Source organism: Enhydra lutris, unplaced genomic scaffold (assembly GCF_002288905.1).
Source record: "Enhydra lutris kenyoni isolate GAN:26980312 unplaced genomic scaffold, ASM228890v2 scaffoldscaffold28, whole genome shotgun sequence".
In the NCBI taxonomy this organism is placed as follows: domain Eukaryota; kingdom Metazoa; phylum Chordata; class Mammalia; order Carnivora; family Mustelidae; genus Enhydra; species Enhydra lutris.
Window position 1 is genome coordinate 24,483,917 of NW_019154112.1, and position 19,498 is coordinate 24,503,414.

At 41.1% G+C, this 19,498-nt stretch overlaps 1 protein-coding gene across 2 annotated transcripts in view; it reads right to left on the reverse strand.

The window, feature by feature from the left end:
* Positions 1 to 19,498, reverse strand: part of LOC111152360 (EF-hand domain containing 1) — a 63,226-nt gene that overhangs the window by 874 nt on the left and 42,854 nt on the right. The window contains exons 10-12 of one of the 2 annotated variants that reach the window (XM_022510873.1): positions 6,141 to 6,284; positions 3,361 to 3,571; positions 1,678 to 1,785 (exon numbers count right to left, since the gene is read on the reverse strand). In XM_022510873.1, coding sequence (XP_022366581.1) covers positions 1,714 to 1,785; positions 3,361 to 3,571; positions 6,141 to 6,284 — 427 coding nt within the window. In that variant the 3' untranslated portion in view covers positions 1,678 to 1,713. Of the gene's footprint in view, positions 1 to 1,677; positions 1,786 to 3,360; positions 3,572 to 6,140; positions 6,285 to 19,498 lie in introns of those variants that run through there. The other variant, XM_022510874.1, reaches the window with a different exon arrangement.

Below are 19,498 nucleotides of genomic sequence, written 5' to 3' on the forward strand. Positions count from 1 at the left end.
TTTCCCTCTGGTGTCTACTCCCTCCCCTTCCCGGACACTACACAGGCCAGAAACAGCAGTGTGGCTGAATGGGGGCAAAGACAGCGAAACCAGAAGGAAGGGGAAACCCACTGTATGTGTCGTAGGGCTCAATCTCAATCTCTCGCTCGCTCGGTCTCTCTCTCACATACACACACACACACACACACACACACACACACACACGCACACACACAGGCTTCTAGGCTTGGGCAGGCAGGATAGAGCTTTGTAGTTTTACTTTAGACTGAAATGGATTTCTGAATATTTAGAAATTAGGCTTTCAATAGTAAAGTGACTGGGGGTAACAAATTTAAAAACGGGTTCTTCTGGAGATAAGGGCCTGGAGCAGGAAAGTAGGAGTCAACGTGTATGGTCTTATAGCCCTTTGAATAAGCTAGTTGGATGTGGCTTGGCTCATCAGTGGAGGAAGAAGAAGCAGTTCTGAGAGGGCAGGTGTCCTGGATCCTGTAGGGACAGCTCCCCCTCCTCTACATCCCTGGCCGAGGGAGGGGGCAGAATCTGGGCTGGCAGCTGGAAAGAGGTGGGGGTAGCTTCAGCTGGGGAGCAGCCCCAGTTCTAAAAGCTGAGGCAGAGCTCATCAGAGGACCAGTACCTCTGTCAAAGGTACTCTCAAAGCAAGGCCCTCGAAAGCCAGGCTCTCGAAAAGCAGCATTTTTCTATATATTTTAACCATAATTCACATCAAGGAATACATTTTCCATTATGGCCCAATAAATACACACTCAGTTGAAACAAAAAGTTTCGTGAACCAGTATATAACCTATTTGTACCATACTCTGATATTTTCTTTTCTATTCCATTTTTTAAAATGTAGCTCTACTAATGGGCCTAGAGCCACAGTTTGAAAAACATGGATTTCCCCGATACTGGGGAGAACAGGCATGTGGTGGGGGACAGCGGCTCACAGCAGCATTAGACTGTGTGCTTAGTTCCGGCACCCCAGATGCTGCTGCTCCCTGCAAAATCTAGCTTTCCTTCTGCTCGTGGTCATTCCACACCTGTGGTAGTCAAGGTTCTCCAGACAAACAACCAATGGAACGTGTATGTAGAGAAAGAAGTTTCTTACAAAGACTGGGCTTTTGTGATTACGGAGGCTGACAAGTCCCAAGATTTGCAGCCAGCAGGCTGGAGCCCTGTGAGAGCGGCTGGTGTAGCTCTGGTCTGAAGGCCAGGCCAGCAGGCACCAGACCCAGGACGAACCAGTGTTTAGTTTGAGTCTGAAGACAGGGACGAGTTGATGGTACAGTTCAAAGGAAGGCAGGAGGCATTCTTGCTTGGGGAGTGGTCAGCCTTTTCCATTCAGGCCTTAAAGAGACTGGATGTGGCCCACCCCCAGGTCAATCTGCTTTTCTCTGCCTACGAATTCAAATGTTACTCTCACCCAGAAAGGGACACACCCAAAAAATGTCTAACCAAACACCTGGGCACCCCATGGCCCCGACAAGTTGACACAAAATTAACCATCACAATACCCTTCCTCCCTAAATAAAGCACCAATCTTAGCTCTTAAAAGATCCAATTTAATTTAGACTTAAGCATTCTTAGATTTCAATCTAAGAACCAAAAAATATAATTTTAAGAGCCCTATGAACGCCTCTATGAAAAGCACAAGGTGTTTCAAAATGTAGGTCCAACCTCAAAACGTCGTGCTGTGTTCTCCGTCCAGCCTGGTCAGTTTGAGAAAGCACGGACAAAGTGGTAGTAGTTGATCTTGTCTTCTCCGTGTGAGCACAGCCTGAGCAACTGCAGGAGAGAGCGGAGAGCAGGTGAGCAGAGCAGCATCCCCAGCCTTTGTAAACCAAGGCAGAGTTTGTACCGTGGATTCTAAAATGCTCCTGTGAACCTGGCAGGTAGGGCAGACACAATCCTCATCTTCAACTTAATGAAACTGAAACTCAGGCAGGGCCGATAGCCTGTCAGAGATTTCAGGACTCACATTTATAAGAACATTGTCATTTCCAGAGCACTTTTAATTATTTTTGTATTCAAATACGAGCTTTGTCCACCCAGTCTGCCCAGAGTAAAACTCTTAAAATAGCAAACTGCTGTTACCACAGGCTAGTAGAAGAATCTAGTTCTGTCACTTCTCATTGGCCTTAGTTCAAAGGCCAAGAAGCCTTACGTCACTGCACAAACCATGTCTAAGAAGTTCCACTGTGGGGGGAATAGCCTGATCTGCTGTGGTTACCTTGCCATGTGCAAATCCTTGCCACCCATACCTTCCCCACCCCTGTGCCTGCTGACCACAATTCCGCTCTCCTAAGTCAAGTTCACAGATAGTACAAATGACTTAAAAAAATGAAAAGCTGGGCATGCTGTCATTCTAGAGATTTGGGAAGCAAAATGGGCATTTGCCCAAGTGAACACGTTCTCTTCTATCTGCCCTCTTCCCCTCCCTGCGTGTGTTCCAATATCTGAAAAATCCTCTTCTCCAGCCTAGCCCCTCCAGTGCCACATGACGACCTCCCTCCCCTAAAGGAGTCTTCACTTCTGAACATCCCTTTTTGCTCAAAAATCTTTAAGAAGGTCTACAGCAGGGTTTTTATCAGGGAGAAGTCTCAATGATAAGTCACAGTCATGCAATCATGGGAGAAATTTTGTTCTGAGTTCCAGGGAAGGCTTGGCTAAAGGGATTTCTAATGAAACAAAGGCACAGACCCCCCTCTTCAACTCACTCATGAACATTCTAGGAGGAGAATGTCCATGTCCTTCCTCCATGTGCAGCCAGCCCTGGGCTACCCCCGACTGACAGACACCACTGCCCTCTCCCATGCCAGCTGTACTGCTGACCTAACAGAAGCACTGCTGGGGGATGGGAATCACCTGCCCCCCCCCTCCTTCAGCCAGACATGGCTCACCCACCACGCTGTACCACGTAGCCCATATCCACTTAAAAAGAGGCCCTATGGCAGCCATGAAGAAAGAACCCCAGTGTGAGAATCCAGGGAAAACACCATAATCAGGCCAAATAGGAGATCTGATTCAAACGTCTTAAATTTTCCTGTTAAAACAAAATACACGGGGCACCTGGGTGGCTCAGTGGGTTAAAGCCTCTGCCTTCAGCTCAGGTCATGATCCCAGGGTCCTGGGATCGAGCCCCACATCAGGCTCTCTGCTCAGCAGAGAGCCTTCCCCCTCTCTCTCTCTGCCTGCCTCTCTGCCTACTTGTGATATCTGTGAAATAAATAAATAAAATCTTTTATTTAAAAAAAACCAACAACAACAAAAAAACAAAATACACACGCAGTGGCCTCTGGGAGAGAACCGATGGGTGTTCACAGCCTCTACAATCAACCCAGCAGGGCAACTCCTACTGACCTCCTTAATCAAGGAATCATCAACTGGCAGGTTGAGAGAGTCACAGATTTTAAAGAACATCTCCTTGTCAACATATCCTGAAGCTTCCTTGTCATAAATTTGAAATGCTTCGCGAATGTTGTCTTTGCATGGATGATCTTTCAGTTGCTTGTGGATTGTGTCTATTAATGCCTCCAGTTCTTGCACACCGGGATCCTCTGGAGTTTGCTTGCTGCAGAGAAAGAAAGGAAATACCTGGGCTTCTTGTTTACTCTTGGCCAGTCTTAGCTCAGTGACCCAAGTTCTCCTTTGGTGAAGCTGGGGAAGCTTCTAATGACAAGCAGTCTGACATGGAGCTGACCAGTAACTGGACACCTGCCTGCAGGGGATGCCTGGTGACTGGGGAGCCTGGTCAGGGGGTTTCTGAGCAGAAGCTCAGCCTCCCCGGCTGACGCCTGTTACACCGCTGCACCACCAATAGCCAGACCTACCGCCAGCACCTCCCCACATTTGGTGTTTGCCTGAGTCACCTGCTGCTACTGAACACTATTGCACTTTGTCTGTGTGACATGGTCTAAAGTACAGGAGTTTTCCAGAACTCACACAATCAGGAATCTCCTACTTTTAGCATGCTGTCTCCAGTTCACTCTGAATTTTATGGAAAATGGTGGACTGAGAAGATTGGGCTTAGCATTTACTGAAATGGAGAGAGAGGAGAGTAACCCACAGGATTAGAAAGAGGGAGGTCTGTCCCTTCAAAACACAATCAGGATAAGCAGAAGCCCAGTATTTTTTTCCTCTGAACACGAAAGTACTGTTACAAGAAACAGCATTTTAGAAGCTGGAAAAGATTCACATTTCATCTTTATAAACCTGTTTTGGGGCCTCATTTTATCCCAATAAACTCAGAAAGCACTCCTCTCTTATTCAATGATTAAAATATAGACTTGAAGACCTTAGAGACTTATCCCAGATGTCCTGGCAGAGGCAACACTAGAACGGACATCTCACTCAGATTCTGACACGTCCTTTCAAGTACACCCAGCCACCCCTCACTGAACCCTCTCCCTCCACACCATCACAATACCGGTCCCCTGTGGCTCTCCTGTTCCTATTTCCTCCTACATATAATATTTGAAAGGTTCACTCTTCCAAATGGCTTCTGTTAACTTAATTCCCTTTTGACCCACTGGCAACCCTTGCTGGGGGAAGGTATAAAGTGCTAGAATCTTTCGGGAACAATTTGGAAAACATGAAGCAAAAGCCCAGCAAAGAATTTCAAGTAATTTATCCTAAGGAAATAATCATGAGTTGTATACAAAGATGCAATCTTGAGACAGCTAAAGGTGTAAAAAAAAAAACCCATCCCCAAAGGAGGAATTGGTTAAACAATATCCAAAAACAATGAGGCAATGTAATAATAATGTCCCACAGACAGTGTTGCAGGAAGAGTAGACAGATCTGTTAGAAAATCAAGGTGTTTTGTACAGAATGCTACATTTTGTATAAAAGTTGGGAGGGGAATAAAAACACTTAAATCTGCTTATATTGTGCAAAGAAACTCTGGGAAGAGATTTTAAAACCAAAGAAACAGGTAGTTACTTGTGGGGAATGGAGGGTATCAAGCGTGTGTGTGTGTGTGTGTGTGTGTGTGCACGTGCATGTGTGTGTTCATGTGAACACACTCAAAAATTATCAGGGCTCCAAAAAACATTTCATATCAGAAATGTTCATGATATACTATCAAGTGCAAAAATGCTAGTTAAATATTACAGGATTATTCCATTTTATATGCATATTAAAGCAATATTGGAGGTAATCATCTCTGGGTTATGGGCTTTTAAGAAATACTTCTATTTTCTAAATTTTTACTCCTTGAAAGTTATTTATTCTGGGCATGTGTTATGTTTACAGTGAGACAAATTACAGTATATGTTCTAATAAAAACCTCTAGTATCTAAATGCTGTCTGGCATTATTCACTATTGAAGCAGAATATGTGCATCTGTTGGGCACACCTCTGATCATACGTATGGAATTATGTGTGACTGCCAGGAAGCTACTTTAGTGGCAGAGAACAGTCAAACCTCAGTCTTGTGTATCAGGAGCTAGAGCCATGGAGCATATATATTTAACATGTGATCATGCAGTCATTTTGGGAAACAGAAGATAACTCCCTTCCCTGAAGGGGCCAGATGGCCATACTGCTTCATACAATAGGGAAAATGCCCATGGCGTCTGCTGCCTTTGAGTACAATGGAGTAAATTCGAACAGAGCTTGCAACAGGTGGTACTGTTTAAGATGAGCTCGTGAAAGTTACAGCCCCTACACAGAGGTAGTGCAAACCAGGACCCATTCTCCAGGAAAGCTGCAAGACCCACATGTTAACAAAGGAACACAGGGGCCCAGTGATTGTCCTTAACAGGGACTGCCTGAGAGAGATGGCTGGCTTCATAACCCTCGAGGTGCAGACTCTGTGCCAAGCCTTCCAATGCCCTTCTTCTACTTTCCATAAAAGCAAACATGAGTTTTATAGGGTGATTGTACTCCCACAGGTAAGAAAGATATGGTTTTCATTCCACTCTTAGAATATTTTCCTAGGAGCAACCTCGCAAAACCCTCTACTTAGCAAGAACTAAATGGAATTCACATATTTTCTTCAACAGCAAAGAGACTTCAATCTTGTTCTTTCTTATAGTTGGGGGAGGAGGGGGGTTTAGCAGGCAACTCTTTGATGTGCTAGAACTTTAACGTGTGGCCATTTCAACCACAAAGATTCAGCGTCAACCCCTTGGCCTGACCTTAGCTCTTGATCCATGATCCAAGGTCTCCCCTTGGTCCCAGTGAAGGTAGACCCACTCCCGGGACAGGCAGTTTCTTGCTCACAAAGCTTTGGGTAGTCAGGAGGCTGAGTAACACCGTTCTCGATTTCTTGCTGCTTTTTACTGTTGAGAGAGAAGAAATTATAGTAAAGAGTATGAGCTCTAGAGTCAAGCTGGTTCGAAAGCTTTTAACGCTGAAAGGCTACATGAACTTGAGTAGATTAGCTAATTGTCTATACTTTAGTTTCATCTGTCATATGGAAGCTTTGAAAAGAAGTCACCTCATGAGGATTATTGTGAGAATTACAGGAACTATTACATATAAAGCACTTAGTACCTAACATAGACACATGGAAATGTCAGCTTTAAACAAAGTTCTTCTGACAGTCCTAGTAGAAGTATTCTCTCATCCAACAACTCTTTATTGAAGATGTATGGCCCAGTTCTAGAAGGAACCTGCCTCTAAGAAGGATCCCTGATCTCCAGAAGGTAATTAAGACATGGACTTTAAAATTACTCACAGAAGGGAGAAAATGACCATTACCATGTAGAGAAGGTACAAAGCCTAAGAGGATCAGGAAGGGCTGAACTAGGAGGTGGCATTTGACCTAGGCCTTGAAGGATGTGAGCGCTTGGGATTGGCAGAATGAAATAAAGGAACTGAAGACTGGGAACAGCCTGAAAAAAGGCATGAAAAAGAATTCTGGAGCTTAGTATAATAAACCTGTTTGGGGTGCAGAGGTTGTGGAAAAGTAAACTGGAACTCTCAAGTTAGATGGTCATTTGGAGACCCACTATGGAGCTTCTTAGATACCAGACTAAGAACTTCAGAGTTTTGTTTTTAAGTGATGGAAATCTCTTAATAGTAGTACTACGATGAAGAAATTTAAAAAAAGGTCAAAAGGGAAATTTAAAAAAATCTTGAAACAAATGAAAATGTAAATACGACATACTAAAATATGGGAGGCAGCAAAAGCAGTTCTAAGAGGGAAGTTTATCACAGTAAATGTCTACATTAAGAAAAACAGGATCTTGGGGTGCCTGGGTGGCTCAGTTAAGCATCCACCTCTTGATTTCGGCTCAGGGTTGTGAGATCAAGACCTGCATTTGGGCTCTATGCTGTGTGTGGGTGTGAAGCATGCTTCAGATTCTCTTTTTCCCCTCTCCCTCTGCTCCCACCTCTGGGTCATGCAAAACAACAACAAAAAAACAAACACACTAACTTTATACCTCAAGGAACTAGAAAAAGAAAAAACTAAGCACAAAGTTAGCAGAAGGAAGAAAATGGTAAAAATCAGAGCAGAAAAATGATAGAAAAAAATTCATGAGACTAAAAGCTGGTTTTGTGAAAAGAAAAGCAAAATTGACGAGCTTTTAGCTGCACTGAGAAAAAAAAGGACAAAATCAGAAATGAAAGATGTTACAACTGATATCATAGAAATACAAAGAATCATAAGAGATCATTATAAATAATTATACATCAACAAATTGGATTACCTAGAAGCAATGAGTAAATTCCTAGAAACAAAACCTACTAAGACTGAATCACTGAGCTAGAAAATCTGAGCAGACCAATAACTACTAAGGAGGTTGAGTTGGTAATAAAAAAAATCTCCCAACAAAGAAAAGCTCAGGACCAGATCGTTTCACTGATGAATGCTACCTAGCATTTAAAGAAAAATTCGTAACAATCCTTCTCAAACTCTTCCAAAAAAACTGAAGAGAAAGGAACATTCACAAGCTCATCTTACGAGGCCGGGTTTACCCTGATACCAAAGCCAAACAAGGACACTACAAGAAAAGTATACACCAATATCTTTAGTGAATACAGATGCAAAAATCTTCAACAAAACACTGGCAAACCAAATTCAACAGCACATTAAAAGGATCATATACCATGATCAAATTATATTTATCCTTTGTATGCAGTAATGGTCCAACATACACAAAAATCAATAAATGTGATATACCACATTAACAGAATGAAAGATAAAAATCATATCATCTCAATAAAGAAAAAGCATCTGACAAAATTCAAGATTCTTTCAGGACAAAAACTCACCAAATTAGGTATAGAAGAAATGTACCTCAACATTACAAAGGCCACATATGACAAACCCACTGCTAACATCATACCCAACAGTGAATAAGAAAAGAATGCCCATGCTTGCTATTTGCATTCAACTAGACCTAGCCAGAGCAATTAGGCAAGAAAAAGGAACAAAAGGCATCCAAATACAAAAAGAGGAAGTAAAATGGTCTCTGTTTACAGATGATGTATACTATGTACAGAAACTTAAGAATTCCACCAAAAAAATGTTAGAACTAATCAACAAATTCAGTTAAGTTGCAGGATACAAAGATCAGTTGTGTTTCTATACATTAACAATGAGCTATCTAAAAGAAAAAAATAAAAATTCCACTTATAATAGCATCAAAAACAATAAAATACTTAGGGATAAATTTAAGAACATGAAAGACAGGTATACTGAAAACTAAGACACTGAAAGAAATTAAAGGCACAAACAAATGAAAAGATATCTTGTGTTCTTTCACTGGAAGAATTAATAACTGTTTAAATGTCCACACTCTCCAAAGTGATCTACAAATTCAATGCAATCCCTATCAAAGTTTCAATGGCATGTTTCACAGAAATAGAAAAAACAATCCTAAAATTTGCATGGAACAAAAAAAAATCCCAAATAGCCAAAATAGTCTCGAGAAAGAACAACAAAGCTGGAGGCATCACACTTCCTGATTTCAAACTATCATTACAAAGCTACTGTAATCAGGGATGCCTGGGTGGCTCAGTCGGTTAGGCAGCTGCCTTCAGCTCAAGTCATGATGCCAGCGTCTGGGATCAAGTACCTCATCAGGCTCCTTGCTCCGAGGGGGGGGGGGCGGAGCCTGCTTCTCCCTCTGCATCTGTCTGCCACTCTGCCTGCCTGTGCTCTCTCTGACAAATAAGTAAATAAATAAAATCTTTAAAAAAAAAAAGCTACTGTAGTCGAAACTACCTGGGACTGGCATAAAAAGAGACACATAAGCCGATAGAACAGAATAGAGCCCAGAAATAAGCTCATGCATGTATGCTCAACTGTCTTTGACAAGGGTGCCAAGAACACAATGGGGCAGGACAGTCTCTTCAGTAAGTGGCTGGGAAAACTGGGTATCTCCACGAAAGAATGAAATGGGATCCCTATTTTATAGAACTCACAAAAATTAACTCAAAGTGATTGAAGACTTAAACACAAAACCTGGGATTTGGACTCCGTAGAAGTAAACAAAAGAAAAAAGCTCCTTGACATTAGTCTTGGCAATGATTTTTTGGACACCAAAAGACACAGTCAACAAAAGCAAGACAAACAAGTGGAACTACATCAAACCAAAAAAGTTTCTGCACAGCAAAAGAAAAAAAATCAACAAAATGAAAAGGCAACCTATGAAATGGGAGAAAATATTTACAAACTGTCTTAGTCCGTTCAGGCTAGTCTAACAAAATACCAGAGACTGGGTAGCTTATAAACAACAGAAATTTATTTTTCTCAGTTATGGAGGGTAAAAGTCCAGGATCAGGGCACCCCAGATTCCACGTGGTGGCTGGTGAAGGCTCTTGTTTGTTCATAGCCAGTGTCTCCTCTCTGTGTCCTTACATGATGGAAAGGGGCTAGCAAGTTCTCTGGGGTTTTGTGTTTTTTGTTTTTCGGGGTTTTTTTTTAAAGATTTTATTTATTTATTCGACAGACAGATCACAAGTAGGCAGAGAGGCAGGCAGAGAGAGAGGAGGAAGCAGGCTCCCTGCTGAGCAGAGAGCCTGATGCGGGGCTCGATCCCAGGACTCCGGGATCATGATCTGAGCCAAACGCAGAGGCCTTAACCCACTGAGCCACCCAGTGCCCCATTTTTTTTTTTTTAATAAAAACACTAACCCCATTCATAGGGTTCTCATGACCTAATCACTTTCCAAAGGTCCTTCCTCTTAACATCACATGGCCTCTTAATATGGATCAGGATATCAACATATAAATTTTGGGGGGAGGACACAAACATTCAAACTATAGCACAAACCATATATCTGATAAGGGGTTAATACATAAAACATAGAAGGGATTCATATAACTCAATAACAGCAACAAAAAAATCCAATTAAAACATGGGCAAATGACCTGGGTAGACATTTTTCCGAAAAGGATATGCAAATGCCAATGAGAACATGAAAAGATGCTCAAGATCACTAATCTTGAGGGAAATGCAAATCAAAACCAAAATGAGATATCATACCTGTTAGAATGGTCATCATCAAAAAGACAAAGCCAATAACCTAGGGAGGTTGTGGAGGAAAGGGAACTCTTGTACCCTCCCACTATAGGTAGGAATATAAAATAGTATAGCCATTATGGAAAACAGTCATGGAATATCCTCAAAAAATTAAAAATAGAACTATAATAGTATCTAACAATCCCACTTCTGGATATATTTCTGAGGGAAATGAAATCAACCTCAAAGAGACATGTGCACTACACTCCCATATTCACTGCAACATTATTCACAATGGCCAAGAAATGAAAACAACCTAAATGTCCATAGATGGAAAAAAAACATAGATTAAAAATGTGATACATATATAAAAAACATGGCACAATGGAATGTTACTCAGCCAAAAAAAAAAAAAAAGAAGGAAATCCTGCCATTTGTGATAACATGGATGAAACTGAAGGATATTGTGCTTTGTGAAATAACCCAGAGAAAGACAAATACTGTATAATCTCATTTTATGTGTGGAATCTAAAAAATGTTGAAGTCCAAAGGCTGAGGGAAGGGAGTGATGTTGGTCAAGAGTACAATCAGTAACAAGGTGAATAAGATCTGGAGGTCTAATGTATAGCACTGTGGCTACAGTTAGTAATATTGTACTGTATACCTGATATTTGCAAAGAGATCTTAAGCATTCCCACTACACACACACACACACACACGCGCACACGCACACACACATATAAATGGTAGCCATGTGAGGTGATGGATGTGTTAATTAACTTGATTGATATACATTGTGAATAACTGCCACAAACCACCATGTTGTACATATTAACTGTATACATTTAGACCTCAATAAAATGGAGGGGGAAACTTGGAGTCAAGTTCCAGGATGACTGATCAGATCACTGTACATGAAGTGGATTAAGGGAAAGAGTGGGCATGGGAAGATATGTCAGGAGGTATTGTGGACGCCAAGGTAAGCCGTGATGGAAGTATGGCAGACACTGGTGGTTCCCTGTGCAATCTTCATCCTCTCCTTTTCCTAACAGGGTCCTTATTTTGTTTGGAGCAGCCACCAGGAGTGGCTGCATGACACAGCCCAGAAAATGAGATGTCAGCAGAAGTTGCTGGGTGGGACTCCTGGATAAGCCCTTTAAAAACAGGAAAGACAAGGCAAGATTGGCTGTTCAGTCTTTTACCCTTTGTCCTTCCCCTTCTTCCTGCCTGGATTCTATAGATGCAATGCTGGAGATGGAACATTCACTTTGTGGCCACAGAATGAGAAGCAGGAGGGCAAAAACTACTTGCTAAGATGTCTGAGAAGAGGGAGAAAAAATATCAACTCTCTGCCGGCATTGCAACGCCACCACACCAGCTCTAGACTACTTCCCTCCAGATGCTGTATTCCAGGAAGAACATAAAACTCCACTGGGTTAAGCTAACGAAATTTGTTTCTGTTATTATGTGTGGACAAATGCAGTTCCTAACTGACTGAGTGCTTTAAATTGGGAAATGGTGGGGCGAATGAATAGAAGTCTGAGGCAAGACATATTATGGAATAAAAGAATTTAACATATTGGACATGGTGCAAAATAAAAGAGGTCAAAGGTATCTTCAAGGTTTCAAACCAAGGCAGATGGAACACTGATGTGATTAAGAAAAAGTGGGCAATTAACATTTATTGCTTGTCTCCTGTGTGTGCCAGACACTATGCTGACGCTTTACATATGTTATCACAACTCACTGCTATCACCACTTTATGAGACAGAAAGAAGGAAGAAGAAAGAAGGAAAAGCAGTTGTGCTACAAAAATGAAAATGACAACGGCCTCATTTTTTGGTTGTACAAATTGTGAGGTACTGTGACTTAGCTGGCTGAGGACACATGGAAAGGCCAACAGGTATCTAGGACTAGAATCAGGAGAATGGTCAGAATGGAGAGCAGCTTATTTAGACACTGTGCAATGAGATAAGATTGTTAAGAGAGTTTAGCAAAAGTAAATAAGAGGACCAAAAATAGGATCTTGAGAGACATCAACCCAGTAGACAAAATGTATTAAAAAGATACAAAGAATAGGCTTCCAGAGAAGTAGCAGGAATATCAGAGACTCTTACTTTCTAGAACTCAAAAAAGTTTTTCAAAAAGGGGGTGGTAAAGACTTCCAGAGAAGATGGTGGAGTAGGAGGGTCCTGGGATCACCTCAACCCATGGATACACCTAAAGAGATCTTAAGTACATCAATGTAAATAACCCAAAAAATGATCCGAAGAGTGGTTGAACAGATACACCCAGCTAAATGTAGAGAAGTGGCCGCACTGAGAGGATAAAAAGGGCAGAGACGTGGTTGGGAGGCAAACAGACCCACAGGACTGTCTGTGGGAGGGAGGGAGCGCGAGCTCGGACAGATGGGCAGACCCCACACTCAGGCACAGGGGACTCACAGGGGAAGATGAATCCCCATAGCATTTAGTTTTGAAAACCAGAGGGGCCTAACAATCAGATCTTAACACCTGGAACTTTAAAAATCCCAGAGCACCTTTGCTCTGGGAGAGCCAGGAGGGCAAGAGGAAACTGAGTCTCTGCCCTTAAAGAGACAGCACAACAGAGAACCCCGCTGAGATACAGCATAGAAGCAGCAGTTTGAAAAACACCTGGGGTATCAGGGAGGGAGATTTGTTTACTAATCTCAGAGTGTGTCCTGGAGGGACTGGAAACTTTGGGAAACTTCTTTAAGAACAAAAGAGAAGGGGAGCCTGGGTGGCTCAGTTGGCCAAGTGGCTGACTTCAGCTCAGGTCATGATTTCAGGGTCCTGGGATTGAGCTTCTCATCAGCTCCAGGCTCAGTGGGGACGCTGCTTCTCCCTCTCCCTCTGCCCCTCCCCCTGTTCATACACTCTTTCTCTCCCTCTCTCAAATAAAATATTAAAAAAAAAAAAAAAAAAAAGGAACAAATGGGCAGGTACCATTCTCCCCTCCCTAAAATACAAGGACACCTGTGGGAATCAGGGCAACATCAACACTCTCCACCTAGCTTGCAAACAGCACATCCCATCTGTGGGGTCTCCTGCAGACATGACCTTTCCATCCTGGTCTGAGCGGGAGTTTTCCTACCCACCCTTGTGGCCGCAGGTCCCCTTATACTGAAAATCAGCATGGACCTTGCCGGCACGGTGCAACCTGCCCCCTTCCACCTGACCTCGGCAGGAATCCCTCCCAAGTGGCGCCACAAGCCAGGCTGGGTGCAAGCAGCCCAGATGGGCGAGCACCACTCCAAAGTGACTCCTGCTCCAGGGACAGGGGACGATCACCACATACACACCACTTGGACTATAGTCCCAGCAGTAGGCTAGGGCCAGACATCTGGTCTGACTACAGACCCTGCCCACCAATGAAAGCTTCTTAGTGCCCTGCAGTTTAGTGCTACTACAGCTTTGGCAAATGTCTGGTCTGACTCAACTCAAACCCAAGGTGGCCCCAGACTGGCCCACTAATACCAAAGGGACCAAACACTGCCACAACAAGCAAAGAGAACCACTGCAGACAACTGGACTGAAGGCAAGAGACAGAGAGTAAGACAAAATGAGGAGACCAAATATATCCCAAATGAAAGAACAGAACAAAATCACAGCATGAAGCTAAACAAAACAGAGATAAGTAATATACCTAACAGAGAATTTAAAATAATGCTCATAAAGAATCATTGAACTTGAGTGGATAACCTCCGTGAGACCTTCAATGAAGAGATAGAAAACACTGAAAAGAACCAATTACATAGATGAGGAACTAAAAAACTAAAATAAAATATATAGATTTTATAAATATATAATTTATATATTAACATATATACTATATATACATATCTTTTGGTACACTAGAAGGAATAAAATTTTAGCCTAGAACAAGCAGAAGAACAAAGCAGCGACCTGGAGAACACAGTTCAGGAGAGCAATGAAGCTGAGCAGGAGAGAGAAAAAATAATAATAAATGAAAATGGATTAAGGAACACAAGAACACTGTCAAGTGTAGAAACATCCAGGTTATAGGAATCCCAGAAGGAGAAGAGAGATCAAAGGTGGAAGAAAATGTGGTTAAAGAAGTAATAGCTGGAAATTTCCTGAACTGGGGGAAGGATACAGAAATATACGTCCAGGAGGCATGGGAAGGCCCCAACAAAATCAACCTAAGGAAGTCCACATCAAGACACATAGTAATTAAAATGGCAAAAAGTAATAATGAAGAGAATCTTAAAAGCAGCAAGAGAAACGAAAACAGTTACATCCAAAGGAATCCCTATAGAGCTATCAGTTAATTTTTAAGCAGCAATTCTGAAGGTCAGAAGGCATATATTCAAAGAGCCGAAAGAAGAAAACCCTGCATTCAAGAGAATTCTGTGCAGCAAGGCTATCATTTAGGATTGAGAGAGATTTTTTCAGACAAACAAAAGCTAATGGAATTCATCACCACTAAATCAGCCCTGCATGAAATGTTAAAGGGGACTCTTCCAATGAAAAGGAAAAACCATAAGTAGGATTTTAAAAAAGAAGGAAGCACAAAAGCAGTAAAATTAAGCATATCTATACAAATTAGTTAAAGGGATTAAAAAAATAAAAGGATGTTAAATAGGATACCATACACCTAATCATGGAGGGGAGAGGAGCAAAAATTTAGTGCTTTTAGAATCGGTTCAAACTTAAGTGAACATCAGCTTAATATGGAGTGCTACCTGCAGATGCTATATGCAATCCTAATGGTAGCCACAAATCAAAAACTGGTAACAGATATGCAAAAAATGAAGAGACATGAATTCAAGTATATCACTAAAGAAAGCCAGCAAACCAGGAGAGCAGAGCACAAGAGAAGAAAGGACAGAGATGAAATACAAAAACAGTCATAAAACAGGAACAGAATGGCAATAAGCACATATCCGTCAGTAATCACTTTGAAAGTAAATGGACTATGCTCCAATCAAAAGACATAGGGTGATGGAATGGACAGAATAGCAAGACCCAGTGGTGCCTGGGTGGTTCAGTCAGTTAAGTGTCCTACTCTTGATCTCAGCTCAGGTCTTGATTTCAGGGTTGTGAGTTCAGGCCCCACAGTGGGCTCCACGCTGGGCATGGAGCCTACTTAAAAAAAATTAAAAAATAAATAAAAACAAAAAGCAAGATCCATCTATATATTACGCTGGCTATAAGAGGCTCATTTCAGATCTAAAGACACATGCAAATTAAGTGAAGGGATGGAAAAGCATTTCTCATCCAAATGGCAGTGAAAAGAAAGCCAAGGTAGCAATACTTGTATCAGACAAAATAGACTATTATTTTTTAAGATTTGTTTGAGAGAGAGTGTACAAGCAGGGAGAAGGGCAAAGGGAGAGGGTAGAAGTCTCCTTGCTGAGTGGGGGAGGCTGATATATGGCTCAATTTCATGACCCTGAGGTCACTTCACAACCCTGAGCCAAAACCAAGAGTGGGACGCTTAACCAACTGAGCCACCAGGTGCCCCAGAAAAAACAGACTTTAAAACAAAGACTGTAAGAGGAGACAAAGAAGGACACTATATAAAGGGAATACTCCAACAAGAAGATATAGCAATTATAAATATTTATGCACCCAACATAACATAACGCAGTTAAAACAAACATAAAGGAAATAAACAATAGTAATGCAATAATAGTAAGGGACTTTAACACCCCACTGACATCAAAAGATAGATCATCCAAACAGAAAATCAACAAAGAAATTGTGGCTTTGAATGACACACTAGACCAGATGGACTGAAGAGATATACTCAGAACATTCCATCCTAAAACAGATTACACATTCTTTTTGAGTGCATATGGAATGTTCTCCAGAGAGACTATATGTTTGGCCACAAAACAAGTGTCAACAAATTCAAAAAGACTGAAGTCATACCATGCATCTTTTCTGACCACAATACTGTAAAACTAGAAATCAACCACAAGAAAAAAAAAATCTGAAAAAAAACACAAATACGTGGACGTTAAATAACATGCAACTAAGCAATGACTAGGTCAACCAAGAAATCAAAGAGCAAATAAAAAATACATAAAGATGGAGCGCCTGGGTGGCTCAGTGGTTAAGCTGCTGCCTTCAGCTCAGGTCATGATCTCAGGGCCCTGGGATCGAGTCCCGCATCGGGCTCTCTGCTCGGCGGGGATCCTGCTTCCCCCTCCCCTCTCTCTCTCTCTCTCTGCCTGCCTCTCTGTCTACTTGTGATCTCTGTCAAATAAATAAATAAAATCTTTAAAAAAAATACATAAAGATGAATGAAAATGAAAACACAATGGTCTAAAATCTTTGGGATGTAGCAAAAGCAGTTCTAAGAAAGAACTTTATAGCAATACAGGCCTACTCAAGAAGCAAGAGAAATCTCAAATAAACAAACTAACCTTAAATCTAAAGAAACCAGAAAAAGAACAAACAAAACTCCAAACCAATAAAGGGAAATAATAAGATTAGGGCAGAAATGAACTAGAATGGTACAATGAAACCAGGAACTGGTTCTTTGAAAAGATCAACAAAATTGATAAACCTTTAGCCAGACTCAATTAAAAAAAAAAAAAAAAAAAGGATGTGGACCCCACAGAAATTCAAAGGACTGTAAAGGCGTATAATTTTTTTTTATAATACTCTAACAAATCAAACAACCTAGAAGAAATAGATAAATTCCTAGAAATATATAACCTCCCAAAATGGAATCAAGAAGTAAAAATTTGAACAGACTGATTGCTAACAATAAAATTGAATCAGTAACCAAAAAACCCTCAACAAAGAAAAGTCCAGGACCAGATGGCTTCACATGAATTCTACCAAATTTTTTTTTTTTTTTTTTTTTTTTTTTTTTTTTTAGAGAGTGTGGTGTCAGGGAGGAGCAGATGGAAAGGAAGAGAATCTTAAGTAGGCTCCACACTCAGGAAGGAGCCTGATGTGAGGCTTAATCTCACAGCCCTAAAATCACAAACTGAGCCAAAATCAAGAGTCAGACACTTACCGCTTCACAACCTTTTGGTTAAGATCAAGTGAAGAGTCAGACACTTAACTGACTGAGCCACCCAGGCTCATTCTACCAAATTCTACCAAACATTTAAAGAAGACTAGGTGTTATATGCAACTAATGAATCACTAAACATTACATCAAAAACTAATGATGTATTATATGTCTGTTAGTTGAATTTAAATAAAAACAAATTTAAGAAATAAAGAAGACTTAATACCTATTCTTCTCAAACTATTAAAAAAAATCGGGATGCCTGGGTGGCTCAGTGGGTTAAACGTCTGCCTTCGGCTCAGGTCATGATCCCAGGGTCCTGGGATCGAGTCCCACATCAGGCTCCTTGTTCAGTGGGGAGCCTGCTTCTCTCTCAGCCTGCTGCTTTCCCTGCTTGTGCTTTCTCTCTCTCTCTCTCTCTCTCTCTCTCTCTCTCTCTATCTATCTATCTATCTCTTTCTCTGACAAATTAATAGGTAAAATCTTCAAAGAAAAAAAAATAGAGCAAGGAAACTTCCAAATTCATTCCATAAGGCCAGCATTACCCTGATACCAATACCAGATAAAAACATTATGAAAGGGATGCCTGGGTGGCTCAGTTGGTTGGACGACTGCCTTCGGCTCAGGTCATGATCCTGGAGTCCCGGGATCGAGTCCCGCATCGGGCTCCCGGCTCCGCGGAAGTCTGCTTCTCTCTCTGACCTTCTCCTCGCTCATGCTCTCTCTCACTGTCTCTCTCAAATAAATAAAATAAAATCTTTAAAAAAAAAAATTATGAAAAAAGAGAAAACTACAAGCCAATATCTCTGATGAGCATAGCTGCAAAATTCCTCAAAAAAGTATTAGGAAACCAAATCCAACAAAACATTAAAAAAAAAAATCATTCACCATGATCAAGTGGAATATATTCCCAGGATGCAAGCGTGGCTCAATATTCACAAATCAACGTGATACATCACATCAATAAGAGAAAAGGATAAAAACCATATGATTATTTCAATATATGCAATAAAAACATTTGACCAAGTACAAGATCCATTCATGATAAAAACCCTCAACATCTCTACATCTCATATCATACTCAGTGGTAAGAAAAAGAGCTTTTCAGGGGCGCCTGGGTGGCTCAGTGGGTTAAGCCGCTGCCTTCGGCTCAGGTCATGATCTCGGGGTCCTGGGATCGAGCCCCGCATCGGGCTCTCTGCTCAGCGGGGAGCCTGCTTCCTCCTCTCTCTCTGCCTGCCTCTCTGCCTGCTTGTGATCTCTCTCTCTCAAATAAATAAATAAAATCTTTAAAAAAAAAAAAAAAAGAAAAAGAGCTTTTCCCCTAAGATGAAGAATAAGACAAAATTGTCCACTCTCACCACTTTTATTTAACATGGTACTGGAAGTGCTAGCCATAGCAATTAGATAAGAGAAAGGAATAAAAGGCATCCAAATTGGTAAGGATGAAGTTAAACTGTCACATTTGCAGATGACATGATACTATTTATAGAAAACCCTAAAGGCTCCACAAAAAAAAACTACTAGAACTGATACAGAATTCAGTAAGGTCATAGGATACAAAAATCAATAGACAAATGGTGATTAACACCCAGTAATGTACAGAATAGTTGAGTATATTATACACCTGAAACTAGCAAAACACCATTTGCTAAAATTTTTTAAGAAAAGTCTTAGAATAAATAAGGGGGGGGCGATGGTAAAAAGTGACTTACATGTAGATCAAAAAAGGCTAAACACTAGACCAGGGACTTGGCAAACTATAATAGTTCAAAATCAACCTGCTGCCTGTTCTAAAGAAAGTTTAATTGTCATTCAGCCACACCTTCATTTACACATTGCCCATGACTGCTGCTTTCACCCTGGAAGGGCAGAGTTGAATGGTTCCAACAGAGATGGTATGGCCCACAAAGCCTAAACTATTTACTACCCATCTCCTTACTAAAAATTTTTGCCATCCTGTCCTACACTATGAGCTCCCTACACACACATATATATATATATATATATATATATGTATATATATATATATATATATATATATATATATATATATATATATATAT